At 48.7% G+C, this 14,326-nt stretch overlaps 1 protein-coding gene across 1 annotated transcript in view; it reads left to right on the top strand.

The window, feature by feature from the left end:
- The window catches only part of ITGA9 (integrin subunit alpha 9), a 344,297-nt gene that overhangs the window by 188,733 nt on the left and 141,238 nt on the right, over positions 1–14,326 (top strand). The window contains exon 17 of the mRNA XM_046001922.1: positions 10,470–10,546. Within this exon, the coding sequence (XP_045857878.1) occupies positions 10,470–10,546 (77 nt within the window). The remainder of the gene's footprint in view (positions 1–10,469; positions 10,547–14,326) is intronic.

Genomic DNA, 14,326 nt, shown 5'->3' with positions numbered 1-14,326 from the left:
ATGACCTGAGCCAAAGACAGTCGTTTAACTGACTGAGCCACCCAGTCACCCCTGACCAGGTGATTCTAATGCAGCTGATGTTTGAGAACCACTGCAGGAGAGGAGTTAAGACTAATGATTTGCCTGTCAAAATTAGGAAGGCAGAGGAGAGAAAAATTCGTGTCCATTGTGTCAGGAATTCAGTAAGAGAATGTCTAAATCTGATTAATCATCAAAAGAAACACATGTGGATGTGGATAATAGTGGTTGCCCCTGGAGAGCAGGACTTGGTATAGGGAGATATGTGGCAGGGGATCATTATTTCTTTTAACATGTGATTCTTTGATTGAAATTAGAATGAAAGAAAAATATTTTTCTTAGATTGGCAAGATTGTCCAGGAGTCTGGGAAATATTCTGGGAGAGTGATCCTTGCTTTTTCTCCTTTTCCTAATTGGGGGGGCAGGGGGTAGCTAATTTAATGACCATCCACCATGTGTCTTCCAGATGTTGACTCAGTTTGAGGGGGAGGAAGATTCTGAGAGCGAGGCCTGCTCTAGCAAGCAGAGCTGAATTTCAGCCCATGTGTGTATTTATGACGGCTCCACAAAGAGCATCTAACCTCTTTCCTAGGAAAGAATAACCTCATCAAGTCATGTTGCCAGATAACATTAGGATTTAAATACTACAGTGTCTTCAGCTAAAAGGCACCGAGCCCGTATTGGTACACGGGGCTGTGCAGCGGGGCGAACGGCATCCTGGTGAGCCTTTGGAGTCACGGCCTGCCATCCCAGGTGGTGGAGTTCAGGCGGAACAGCCGCACAGACAGTGTGTGTAACGCAGAGGCAGTGATGAAAGCCTGTGCAGTGTGACTCCCAAGGGATCTGTGGCTTTCTGTGGTGAGCGGGACAGGCGGGAGGCCAGTCCTCCCCACTGCTGGGTGAAGAACGGTGTTGGAAGAACGTGAGCTATGGGATAAGTGCTAGGCTGTGTGAGCGAATAGTCATACTGTTGCCACGGTGCTGAGAACCACCTGGGATCCTAGGCTCCCGCAGACCTTTGTAGGACATTCAGCCTGATGAGCATATACTTCACCTTAAAAATCGAATGAAAGTTGGGGTGCCTGGGTGGCTCAGTCAGTTAGGCATGTGCCTCTGGCTCAGATCATGATCCCAGTATCCTGGGTCAAGCCCCACATCAGGCTCCCAGTTCAGTGAACTTGGAGCCTGCTTCTCCTTCTGCTCCTGCTTATGCTTTCTCTCTCTATCTACCCATGTATCTCTCATAAACAAACTCTTTAAAAATATTTAAGAGAAGTAGAGACCTACCTCTTCTCAAGGGATATTGAATACAAAACCAAGCAACAACAAGAAAAAGCAACTTGTTTTATCCCTTAACCTGAAGAGTATTTAAAAGGACTGTAATAAATCCAAAAGCAATTTAGTGTCTATTCCATGTAAGACCTTGATAAAGAGAGAAGACATTACTGCCTTCAGTGGGCTTACAGTGCAGGAATAACGTGTACATTCAGGAAGGTGAGATTCAGATTAGTGTGTGTGAGTGTTTCACTCCCAAGACCACTTCCAGCCAAGGAGAAGGTGTTTTATGGAGAGAGGGAGAATGGGCTGGAGCCAAGGAAGTAGGGGTTGAACACTCAAGGCTGGAGGAGTTTGACACGCTAAATGAGGATGAAGGACTGATGGATGACCAATGGTCTTCCATGAGGCTGAATGTCTAGTTTTGGGGAAAGGGGAGGGGCCATGAAGACTGGGACTACAGTCATGCTGTCTAAGGTTTTGTTCACTGGCCACGGAGCCAGACTTGTTGCTGTTGGGGACGGGCGACCATTATATCTTTTTGAGTGTGGGGAGACCAGAGACCTTCCTTGTGGATACTGGTCTGACTGGGCCTGGAGAGGCACTTGGGAGCTCTCACAGTGGTCCCAGGAAGACCTTGCATGTGAGTTCTCAGAGGTTCAGTGTGGAAGACCCAGAGAGTTGACTCATTTTTAGTTCCTAGTGGTCTCAGCTGCTGAAACAGTATGGAACTGAATGGAAGAATTTTGTAGGGCCCCATCTGGCCTGTGTGCTGGGAAGGAAGCTAGGTCCTTACCTTTCCCCTCAGGTGAGCATACCAGTGGCCATGACAGAAGCCCTGTCTACAAACGCTCTACACAGGGTAGAGCTTTGAAAACTCTGGCTGCTCTCGGGCTTGCTCAGGAGGCCCCGAGAGACCTGGCTGAGGCTGGACTTCCAGATCGCCCACTTTGTAGACAAATGTTAGGTTTATGCTAATGCATTACTGCGCAGTAGAAAACGAACGTGCTCTGTGCCCCAGAGAACCCCAGGGCTGCTTTCTTCCCCTGGCTTCTCTGAGGAAGGAGCATAGTCAGGGGCTCACAGAGTGAGATCAGGGTCCCAAGCCAAGACAGAATGTATGCACCCAATGGCATGGGGCAAGTGACTTAGCTCCTGAGAGCCCCCTTATCACCTGTCACTTGGGGTGCCATCATCTGCTCTGCCTGCCTGGGAGTGATTGTGGGATTCTGTGAAATAATATATGATGGGCAATGAAATGATGAGACAGCATTAGATTCTGCTCTTCCCTTCCTGGGGGCGGGGGGGGGGGGGCAAGTCACCTAGCCTCCGGAAGCCTCCATCTCTTCCCAGTGAGGGGAGGGGACAAGGCAGCTTCACAGCATTATCGTGAGGAAAGAATGGGGCGAACCATGTGAGCATCTAGGCAGGGCTGGAAGAAACAGATGCTCCACTGCAGCTGATTCCTTTCTGCTGGGGTATGTCCAGTCTCAGCTGGTCCCTGAGTAGGTTCCCCGGGGAGCAGGCAGTACACTATCTAAAGGCTCTGGCTGGTTCTTTGTATGGACCTCTTGTGATCTTCAGTGCTGGTCCTTGCCTGTCAGGCCCAGAGATGCCCCTGTCCTAGAGGGGATGGTATGGGGGTGATCTACACCACCAGCACAAGCTGGAATGGTGTGTGAATCCCCACCTCTGCACCTCCTCTCTGCTGCTACCACTGTAGTCCAGGCCACCATCATTTCTCAACTGGACCAGGTCATTTCTCTTTATAATGCCTGCCACCCCCACAGTTTCCCTCTGCCATTAGAAGAACATCCAGACTCTTGTTGAGGTCCACAGAACCTGTGCAGTGGGGCCCTGGCCTCTCCAGGGCCATCCAGTGCCGGCTACACGCTGCACGCCAACCACCCTCAAACTCACCAAACCCTCTCCTGCCTCAGGCCCTTTGCACATGCTGATATCTCTTGTAGAAAGTTCTCGCTGTGTCTTTCTCACAGCCCGTTCTTCATTTTTCAGGTCTCAGCTGACATATCACCTCTGCAGAGAACCATGCTCCTCCAACTATCTGTATTCCCTGACTTAACTATTTGATTCCTTCATGAAACCTGTCACAGTTTGTTATTATTTTGTCTAATGGCTTTTCTGTCTCCCTCACTTGAATGGAGGCCTAAGAGTGCAGAGATCTATTTTGTCTCATTTTCTGTTGGTTCCTGGTAGCTGACACGGTGCCTAGCCCTCAGTGGCTGCTCTGAAAGGACACAAGCTAGGGCTTCCTGTAAAGAGTGGACATCCTATCAGAATTTCTTCACTGACAGATTCAGCCAAGCTGTCTAATTTTTTTAAATGTGCTTTATGAGCTCTCTGGGAATTCCTCCCAGGCAGGAGAGCATGGTGTGCGATCAGGGTGATTCACTAACAGTGGTAGTTCGTTTGTGCACGTGTGAATGTCCTTTCCAAAAAACAAGGTGGAGGAAATACGCTTGGTGAAGGAAGAGGCATTACCTGTGTTGAGAATACTCACTTTGTCATCTTTCAAGGGAAAAGGCTGTTTTACTCTAATGTGAATTTGGAATTATGTTGAAGTCATAAACTTCAGGTCTCCGCTGTGCTGGATAAGTCACCCCCTTTTTCCGCCTCAGTGCCTGTGTGTGTGGAAATAGAGCCCCAGCCTTCGAGAACTCACTGTTTGTTCAGCCTGGATATGAGGTAATAGTTTCCCAGGTGAGGCACCCAGGTGCCTTAAAAGGCCAGCTCGAAGGTTTATTTTCGTTATCGCATATGGAGTCTGCCGAACATTGCAAAGCCGAAGGGTCAGGAGGATGAAAGAGAGAGAGCATGTCACTGAAGACCCGGGGCCAGACGGGTTTCAGGGAACATCCAGTCTGCTTGGGGTGGAGGGGGAGGCAGATCAAGCACCTGGATTCAGGGGAGCAGTTTGGCCCGGCAGAGGAGGGGGCAGGGTTAGAGGAAGAAGTTTCCACCCCCATCCCTGGTCCAACCAGATCACCCCCTCCCCTTTCACAAGCATCAGCTGCTTGTCCTCAGCTCCTGGATAATCTTTTCAGAAAGGGCGTCTCGATGAAACACACATGAAGGCCATCTAGCTTCAACTATGTGTGAGGAAGACATGTAGTTCAGCCTCCCCGCTGACCACAGAAGTCCAGTTACCTCTCCGTGTCTCTGGCTTCTCCAGCGTTAACCCCAAGAGCAGAGGAGAGGCGACTACCATCTCTCAAAGGCTGGGCTGGACCCCGTAGTGACCCATGCAGTCTGCAAGCTTTCTTCTTCCGTGCTTCATCTCTGCAACTTACAGAAAGAGTGTGTCCTGATCCCCCACAACTCTTTGTAGGAAATATAGTGGTTTTCCCCCAAATCTTCAGGCCTGTTGGGTTTTCTTTCCTTCGTCCTGCCTTATGGAAAACCTTGCCCACGAGCCCATGCTGTGTGTATATAAACAAGTGAGGGCACACGTCCTGTGGACAGTCTCTGCCTGGGGAAGAAACATTAGCCCGCCTTTGTCACCTTCGGAGGTGACTGAGGAAGTCGGAGGCCAGGCCTTGCTACTTGAAGTTATACCTGGAGCCCCGCTGAGGTGAGGCTCCAGTGGGTGTGTGAGAGGGGTCTTGCTGGCAGCCTCTTCGGTCTTCCTCCCAGTTGCCTGAATGCATCTGGCTCTGCAGCCTTTAGAAATACAGCTAGGGTCTTCTTCCTTTCCTCTGACGGCACCAGCACGTTTATTCCTCCTTCTATTTTCTGCTTCTCACGACTAGTTAGTAGCAGCTGTTAAAAAAAAAAAATTAATAAATGAAGCATAGGACACACAAAGATTCTAGGATGAAAAATCAAGGGAGAACATTTCGGGACCTGGGGGGCAGAAGGTCTCTCGGAGCAAGTTTAAGGCTGATATTAAAAGGCAGGGGTTTTAGGGGGACGTGAAATGTGGCCTGTAAAAGGCCAGCCAGGCCCAGGCAGTCCTGGAGTCCAGGGGAGCCAAGAGGCCAGGTGCAGTCCCCCGTGGGCCAGCTCAGCTCTTGCTAGTTTCTCATGGAGGTGGAGCCGGACCATGGGAAAGGCTGTCTTTAGGCAGAGGGGAGTGTGCTGTGAACTGCGGGGCCATGGAGTAAACCGAAGGATACCGCCAGACAGAACTTAATCACTTCCAGTTTTTCCATAAAGACATGAGGCAAAATTGGTGCTGTGTTTGCTTTAGAGGAAGACCAGTGGGACTGTTGTTCTCCCATGATTTAAAAATCTGAAAGGATAATTTGTACAGACCGTGATACGGAAGAAATTCCTCCACTTTAATTTTATGAAGTATTTGTCTTTCATTTATTCCTGTGGACATGATATTTTTCAGAAAGCAGCTCTGTCTGTATGACCTGATTTTAAATACCAGGCAAGGAGATATTTCCTTTCTTTATTTGGGCACAGGGCTGAACCCAGAAATCCTGGGACCACCCTAAGCTCACATTAAACACAGTGTTGGATTCTGAAAAAAGGAGCCCGTTAAAACAGGATTGGAAAGAGAAACTCATGGCATTTACACATTTTTTTTAACCCTGTACTACGTGCTGGGGGTTACAGACGTGGTTTACGTATGGCTGGGGCCTCTGGGAGCTTCTGTGGGACTGCGAGAGGAGCAACAGTTCAGAAATCTATCTCCTGTTGTCCAGGCAGAGACCCCCTGCTAAGTCACATTGCCCATCAGGAAATGCCTCACTCATGTTAGCTTAAAAATAGCCTTCTTGCTTGGCCCCCTTGGGGGTGGGATATGAAAAGCATATATTCCCACCCAGTCCAGTTGTCCTATTTTCTCAGGCCTCAGCGTGGATGGGGTTGCTATAGCAACCCTGTAAACAGTATCTAATCTGTGTCAATGATTTTATATATATATATTTCACTGAAAATATCACCAAGTCCAAGAAATTGACCCTCCTATGAACATGACAGCTGGAATAGGTGAAGAATCCTACTTCCCACTAGATCAGAAGTGAAGATTTTTTTTCCAACACAGATTTGAGTAAGAGAAGTGGGCACCCCATGGCTTGAATGCCCAGGCAGCTTCCTCTCTGCAGTCAGCCTTGGCCAGGACAGCCATTGAGCTGCCAGCCCCAAGCCACACATCCCCAAGGCTGCGTTGGCCTTGGTGGCCAAAGCGTTGGGAAGAAAGCTCTAGCCTCTGTACTTTGGCTCAGAGAGAGCTGTAACTTGAGCTGGATTCATTGTATCCTTTTTTTTTTTTTGGCTGAAGAGAATGAAGAAATCAATAGATAAATATTTTAGAACAGGAGTGCACACACTGCAGGCTAAATCTGGTCTGCTGCTTATTCTTATAAATAAAGTTTTATTGAGACACAGCCATGCCTGTTTCTTTACATGGTGCATATGGCTGCTCTCACAGCACTAGTTGCAACAGAGACTGCACAGCTTAGAGCGAAACGGGTTTACTAGATACCCTTTACAGAAGAAGTCTGCCGACCCTGTTCTAAAAGAAGCAGAGCAAGGATTTGGGGAGGAGGAAAACTAATCTCCATGGAAATCTGGGTGAAGACCAGAGTGAGGCAGGAGACAACATGGAAATGTAGTCTGTGAGTGTGAGGAGGCTGCTGGGTGTCCGCAAGTCTCTGAAGCCTGAAGCAGGAAACGGTTGTCTCCTGAGAGAAAGCATTTATCTCTTTTTACCAGAGAGGAGCTTCCAGATAAAGAAACAGACAGGACTTTGCCAACCAGTAGGTGGAGGCTGGAGGGCAGTGGGAAAGACCGCTTCCAAGCTGGTGGGGAATTTGTCCGATTCACACAGCCAGGCTTGTGTTTGCCTAGAACACCAGGGAGATGAGGGGCAAAGGTAGGCAGAGGAATTTTTTGGAGGCTGTGGTTAGCACTCAGGGTTGTTCCTAAGAGGAAAATTGGGAGTTTGGCCCACTGGCTTCATGGAGAACCTGTACCCTTTGTACTTCGTAAAGGTGAAGTAGTCTTTCTTCGCTTCTGGAAACTCTATGTTGTCAGCTGGCATTCTGAGGCCTCAGTCTGCCCACCTTCTGCCCCAGAAAGATGCTTTTCAGTTCCTTGAAAAACAATACAGTCATTTACCCAGAGAGACAAATCTAGGTCCAAAGCAGAGGAACTCTTGAGTTTCAACCTCAGCCTCCCTGGTGCATGAGGCAGGTCTCTTGACTCCCTCTGTCTTGCTACTCTACCCATAAGACAACTGCGTTCCCAGCCTGGGAGGGTCTTTGCCTGAAACCTTAGCTTGTTTTCATTTTATAACTGTGGAAATTGAGTTCTGGGTTAATTTCTGAGCTGGTGCTTTATGTTCTCAGGGTACGTGGTGCTTAATATTAGTTGGTGAGCTCCCACATATAACATGTGTGCATCATATGTGTGTGTGTGTGTGTGTGTGTGTGTATCCCCGTGTGTGTGTACATCAATATATATAAATGATGGACTTGGAGCTTGCCTTTTTTTTTTTTTTTTGCTTTTAATTTATTTATTTTTTCAGCGTAACAGTATTCATTGTTTTTGCACCACACCCAGTGCTCCATGCAATACGTGCCCTCCCTATTACCCACCACCTGGTTCCCCCAACCTCCCACCCCCGCCCCTTCAAAACCCTCAGGTTGTTTTTCAGAGTCCATAGTCTCTTATGGTTCGCCTCCCCTTCCAATTTTTTTTTTATAAACATATAATGTATTTTTATCCCCAGGGGTACAGGTCTGTGAATCGCCAGGTTTACACACTTCATAGCACTTGGAGCTTGCCTTTATTGGGTGGAAATTTAGCAGCACTGGGAGACCTAAGCCAGTTTCAGGGATGGGAAATAGTAGGGTACAAGGGGAAGGCAGACCAAGGACAATGAGCTTCCACGAAGCCACAGGTTCCTTATCAGAGGCTGTATGCTTGCATGTCACTGAGGGATGGGTGTGAAGCTTTGGCGAGGATGATCAGTGTATTAGCATTGGCCCAGATTGGAGCATCCACCATGGGGCTCCCCATTTCAGTGGTCACCCCAGCTCTCAGAGCACCACGGGGTCCTCTAGGGTTGACCAGACAAACTCGACATGCCAGGCTCTGGGGACAGGCACGAAGGTGAGCAGGACCAATATGGTCCCGTCTTCATGGAGCCTAATTTTAGCAGAGAACATAAACAGGAAACATGTAATGATAAAATCAGTTAGTTACGACCGAGATGAGCAGTAGCAGGAGAAAGTGCCCGGAACTACAAAAACTTACAATGGAAGCCTGAGCTCGTGGGGGGATCAGAGATGCGGTTTTGGTTTGCTCATGGAGGGATGAAAAGACACACCCTGGGTGAAAGAGGTCAAGGAACTGGAGACCAGCTTCAGTGGAGGCCCTGCTTTTCCTATGGGAAGATGGAAGGCTAGTCTGAGGGGGTGGCCGGCACAAGAGAGCCAGAGGGACAGAGGTGAGGAGGGTGGGGACAAGGTCTTGTCAGATTGTATACCGCAGGATGATTGAGGTCACATCCTCTTTATCACTTCTTACCCACGTCCCCCCCTCACCCGACGATGGGGAATCCAAACTGTCCCTCTCACCTGTGACCCTGGAAAACCTCGCACCAAGAGGAGCCTGTCCGCAGGGCCAAGGCTTGGTATTGTGGGACCTGAAGCTTATATGATTTGGGAGGAAAGTTTCCTTGAAGGAAAATGTAAAATTATAAAAGACAAAGTTAAGTTCAAGGCCTCAGCCAGGGCATGACAAGGAGGGACCTTTAGGTTCTATTTCAAAGGTGAAGCCACCTTCGGTGCTTTCCCCTCATCCCTACCCTTAGAGAGCCTGCCTCTCTCTCCGAAGGCAGCCATGCAGTCCACATCAACTTCTTCCTGTTGTCTCCTTGCTTGAGATCACAAACAAAGCCCCAATGTCTTCTATCCAATTCTCCTGGAAATCTGGCTCTCTCCTTCCTCCCAGTAGTGTCCAAAAGAACACGGGAATTTCCTTCTTTTGCCCAAGACTTCCGTGATTTCCCCCCCTGCCACAATCAAGGCAGGGAATGTTGGCTGGGGCGCTTTATTCTTTTGGAAATGTGACGGAGGAATATGAATTTCCATAGGCAGAAGTGTTCTGTCTGGTAGGTCTAGACTGTCTGTGGGCCAGCAAGTTCACTGGAGTCCGCGTTGGCACTCTGAGCACCGCCTGGACGTTCCCAGCAGGATGGGAACAAATCCCTTGGAACTATGTTCTGTGGTGAGGAAAAACCCACAGGCATGAGCAGTGACAGAGGAGACGTTTAATAGTGAATGACTTACAGCTGAAAAATGACAACAGGCTCTTCTTTCCAAAATCCAAAATGATCAAAGCTACTTCCCAGTAGTGAGCAGTGTCTGTCAGTCGAGAACGTGGGGAGCCTGATGTCCTTAGATGAGACATGTCAGAGCACTCCAGAGCTCCAGACGAGTGTAAGGGAGGGACCGACCACCCTGTTGTGGGGTATAGGGGAAAACTAACTCCTCCCAAGGTGCCGCCCCGATTCCCCGGCCAGCCTCCACACAGGGCCAGCTCAGTGCACTGCACAAGCGCCCTGAACAGCGGGCTGGCTTGGCGCACTGAGAGCTGGGCCCCAGCACTGGGTGGGGCTTTGGCCATTGAGGCCTGATCTGGTCCGGAGGCTGCCCACCCCCCACCCCTAAGATGCGGGAAAGGGTCCGCTCAGCCCTGGTGTGGCACCCTCAGCCTGATAGCCACAGGCCTTTTAGACTGTTCTCTTTGCAACTAAACATTATCATATCCCATCACTCAGGCAGAACCCACCTCCATCAGAGACTTTCTGCCTCCCCGAGAGAGCAAACAGAAGGAAATGACCACACTGTAATCTAAGAATTCTTTATGCAACTGGATTATTATTCACACACATCTGAGAGCATTTAAAGATCTTCTCAAGGAAGAAGTTCCTTCTTGAGGAACCTACTAGAAGAAGCACTTCAGCAGCCTGAGACATGAACCACATGAGGAAGGCATGCTGCAGCCCAGCCCCCTACTGCTGTGGGTTCCCATGAGGAGGAGGAGGAGCCCTCACTGTGGTGGGGGGCTGGCTTCCTGGGAGGAGAGAGGGGGAAGCTTTCACAGAAGGAGTTCCTGCTGATTTGGAAGGAAATAGTTGGCTGATATTTACTCCTTTGCCATTAAATCCTGTTCTTCCTGTCTTCTCTCCCCCACAGACCGTCTTTGAAAGGAACTGCCGCTCAGAGGACTGTGCCGCAGACCTGCAGCTCCAGGGTCAGCTGCTGCTCTCCAGGTAACCCAGCCCTCCTCCTGCCACCCCGTTCTGGGAGGCTCCTTTGTCAGGACCCCAGGCCCAAAGCCTGAATGTGCAGAGTACCCCCCCACCCCACAAAGAGGATAACTAGAATTGGTGGGATACAACACTCCACAACAGTATTTTATAGCTTAACAAGAAGTATGTATATTATACAATAATTTTAAAAAAAAAAAGCTTTTATTTGAGAGGGAGCAAGCTAGAGAGAGCGTGCGCACTGTGCGGGAGCTGAGAGGGAGAGGGTCCAGCAGACTCCCGGCTGAGCTAAACTGGGAGCCCGGTGCAGAGCTCCATCCCAAGACCCTGAGATCATGACCTGAACCGAAGGCAGAGGCTCAACCCACTGAGCCACCCAGGCGCCCCTACAATAATTTTAACAATAGCTATCCTCTGGTGGGGATGAGTTGTTCTTTGTTTCATTTATGGTTCCACATATCTCACTGTTCAGCCTGTATTTCTGATTCCTGTGAGCATTTGTGTGATGGATGGAATGTTTCATAGTTACTCATTGTATGAGATTGAACCATAAGAAATGGCCAGGGTTTAACTGGGACAGTTCCCATGATTTGACTTAATATTATAATAAGATTCTTTTAATGTTTCCCCCCACACTTAACAATGGCATCTGCTTTCACAACAGGTGAAGGCTCTTTGGTGGCGGGAGGGTGAGCCAGGAGGGGCAGGCGATGTGATCCCGGGGAACAGACCTGCTTTGTTGTTTCAGGCTTCCCTCCCCCAGTACGAGAGTCCTCCAGGCGAAGGTAATCCACACAGAGGCCTCCTGTTTCCTCTCTGCCAGCCTTTTATTCTAGACACCTTGTAGGATGAAGGTGCTGGTCCTGAATCATTTGGCCACATTTCAGAGAATCGTTTCCTTTCAAGACAGTTCCTTTGGAATGATTGTTTTAGCCTGGAGGCCGGAACATCTGTCCATACATTTATTACCATTGCTCAGAAACCGTCCTCACTTTTGATGCTTCTCCAAACGCTATTCTATGTCCCTTATTTGTAACCATGAGAGTTAAATTTGGGTGGATGTAAGAAATATCCCATTACGAACCAATGACTGCACTGAAACACACTTTTGTTGGTAAATTATCTATTATTTATCAAAAGAAAGTAATACTAAGATCTTTTTCTTTTGTTTTAATTTATTGGACAAAAGATGATATAACCCCCCATACACACACACAAATACTTCTCCAAGCCACTTAAACGTTAATTAGCATTACTTTGACTTCTGACAAAAGTGGTAGATTAAAATGGCACACTTTTTGCCAAGCTGAGAAAATGACTTCAAATAAAAGAAGTGGATATCAGAATTTTTTTAAGGTTAAGAAGTTCCTGCAGTTATTGGAGAAACCAGTTCTAAAGAAAGTTCACAAATTATCAGGCCATTACTTTCAGTTTTAAATAGGTCTTCCAAAAAGTGTCTTAGGTAACATAAAACAAAAACACATGAATTTGTGTTGTCTTGAGGCAGACGGTAAATGTTGGAAGTTTTTTGGATCAGAAAACTTTATGTGGTGGGAAAATGTTCACTCATTCCAAGGTTAAGAATTAGGTTAGCAAAGTCCTGATGTTCCAGCTGCCCATTGATGGACGGAGTCAAGTTCATCTCTGTGCCATTGTGCATTTCTTGTATTAAGACATAAAACCCAAGGCTCATGGTTGGTAAGCCACTGGTGGTTAAAACAGCCTCCACTGCCCCTCAGGAGTGTTGATCCGAACCAGGTCTGCTCTGTGGGCCCCGAAGTTGATAATTTGAGAACAGTTGCAGTGGCTGGGACCCAGACCCCCCATATGTATCAGTGAGCTTTAGCCACAGAGAAAGGCTGCGTAACAAAGCACCTCAAAACTCAATGGCTTAAAACAGCAGTCATCTCTTTTCATGGATCTGCAGGTTGACTGAGGTTTGGCGGGTCCAGACTGGGTTCAGCTGGATCTTGGCTGACTTGTCCATGCATCTGGGGTTCAGCAGAGAGTAGGTTGATCTCGGCTAGGTTCAGGTGACCCAGTTTAGCTCTGCTTCATGTGTCTTTCATTGTTCTGCTGGAACCACTCTGCTAGCATGGGCTTATCCTTCTCATGGCTTGGGTGACAGCACAAAGGGCAAGCAGAAACATGCAGCAACCCTTAAGGTCCCAGCTCCAACCTGGTGCACTGTTATTTGAGCCTTACTCTGTTGGCCACAGCAAGTCATATGACCGACCCCCAAGTCAGGAAAATATTCTGTGCCCCCTTAACGAGAGGAACTGCAGAGTCACAGAGCAGAGGACCTAAGTTCAGGGAGGGGTGAATTGGGGCCTAAAAGACAGTCTGCTCTACCACATGAAGAAGCTCTCTTTCCTGATATCTTATAGTTTTTAGGGATGTATATCTTATAGTTTTCAGGGATGTTTCAGCCTTTCTGGTAATTCCATCATCCTTGACTTAGACATGAGACCTAGAGACTGGGTAAGGAGCTTTTCTGAATCTCAGAAGCGGTGCCCTTGGACGAAAGCTATGATCCTCTCCTTAGGATGAGTTATTTCCCAGGAGGCTCCCCTGCTCTCTCAAAATAGCCTTTTGTCTGGATCCCGCATTAAACCTTCATTGTATCTTGGGCCCCTGACTGTCCCCAGAGGAGTCATCAAAGAAACAGTAATTGGTAGTTGGGTGGGGAGAGACACAGTACCAAATGGTGGTTTTAGGCACATTGGGTTTCCTTAGACCTTCACGTAGAGCCAGGTGTAAAGTGAGGGAAGGGACAGGCATTAAACTGCTGGTGGAAACCAGGGTCTGAATTTGATTGACAAAGGCTTGGTTACTGAACCAGAACTGAGCTGCTCTGGTTTATTACTGAGCTCTGTTGAGCCATGATTGCCCTGGGTGGGAGCCGTGATTGCCCCCGGGTGGGATGCACATCCCGTAACTGCTCAAATCAGGGAAACACTGGGCATCAAGCTGCGGACGTGACCAGTGTGTGCACCATGCTCTCCTGGCATGCACCGTGTAGGTGGGAGAGGGCAGCTGGAGGGTGGTGGCACCACCTGGTCAGTGCTAGAAGAGAGGAAGATGGATCATCATAGCACCATGGAGCAGCTTCTAAGAGGAGGAAGGAAAGAGCATGAGCAAGAGGATGCAGGTATTCTGGGCAGAGAGAAAATGTGAGCAGAGGCATGGAGGTGTGGAGGGCCAATGCCTGCAAAGATCGGCAGGTGTCTGGAATGATGAGGAGGAGGTCAGGAGGACTTGGTGAGGATTGAGGCAAAGACTGGGAGCGACACGGTGTGGGTCATCTGGTCCTCTCTTCCACTCAGCCAAAGCTTGACTTTTCCCCAGCCCCCTCATTTCCTAGTCTCTGTCACAGGTCCACGGGATCCCTTTGTCCTGGGACAGGAGCACCCTTAGCAGTGTTGGACTTATGAGACATATTGTGTTGGTCTTCACTGTGGTGCCGCGCCAAGGACTTCAAAAGTGCAATTTGGACTCGACTTTTGCCTTTCAGAGTGTCTCTAGAACCTAGCTGTCAGTTAGCTGTGCCCACTGTACTGAAAAGTTGAAGCAGAGTGGTAACAGAGAAAGATTCCTCTGACGACTGGGTGGACAGCTCAGGACAAGGTGTTGTAGCTGAAAGCAGCCAAGTGCCCACCGGACTGAGGAGGCTTTGTCTGGAGAAGACTGAGGGAAAGACATCTGGGAGTGATTGGGTCCCCCAGAGTGGCCAGGGATCAAGCCAGGAAATGCTATCTGTGACGGAGACTCATGGATGTTTTG

The sequence above is a fragment of the Meles meles genome, chromosome 4 (assembly GCF_922984935.1).
Source record: "Meles meles chromosome 4, mMelMel3.1 paternal haplotype, whole genome shotgun sequence".
NCBI lineage: Eukaryota > Metazoa > Chordata > Mammalia > Carnivora > Mustelidae > Meles > Meles meles.
Note: the sequence above shows the minus strand (reverse complement) of the source record. Positions and strands in the feature narration are given on the sequence as shown.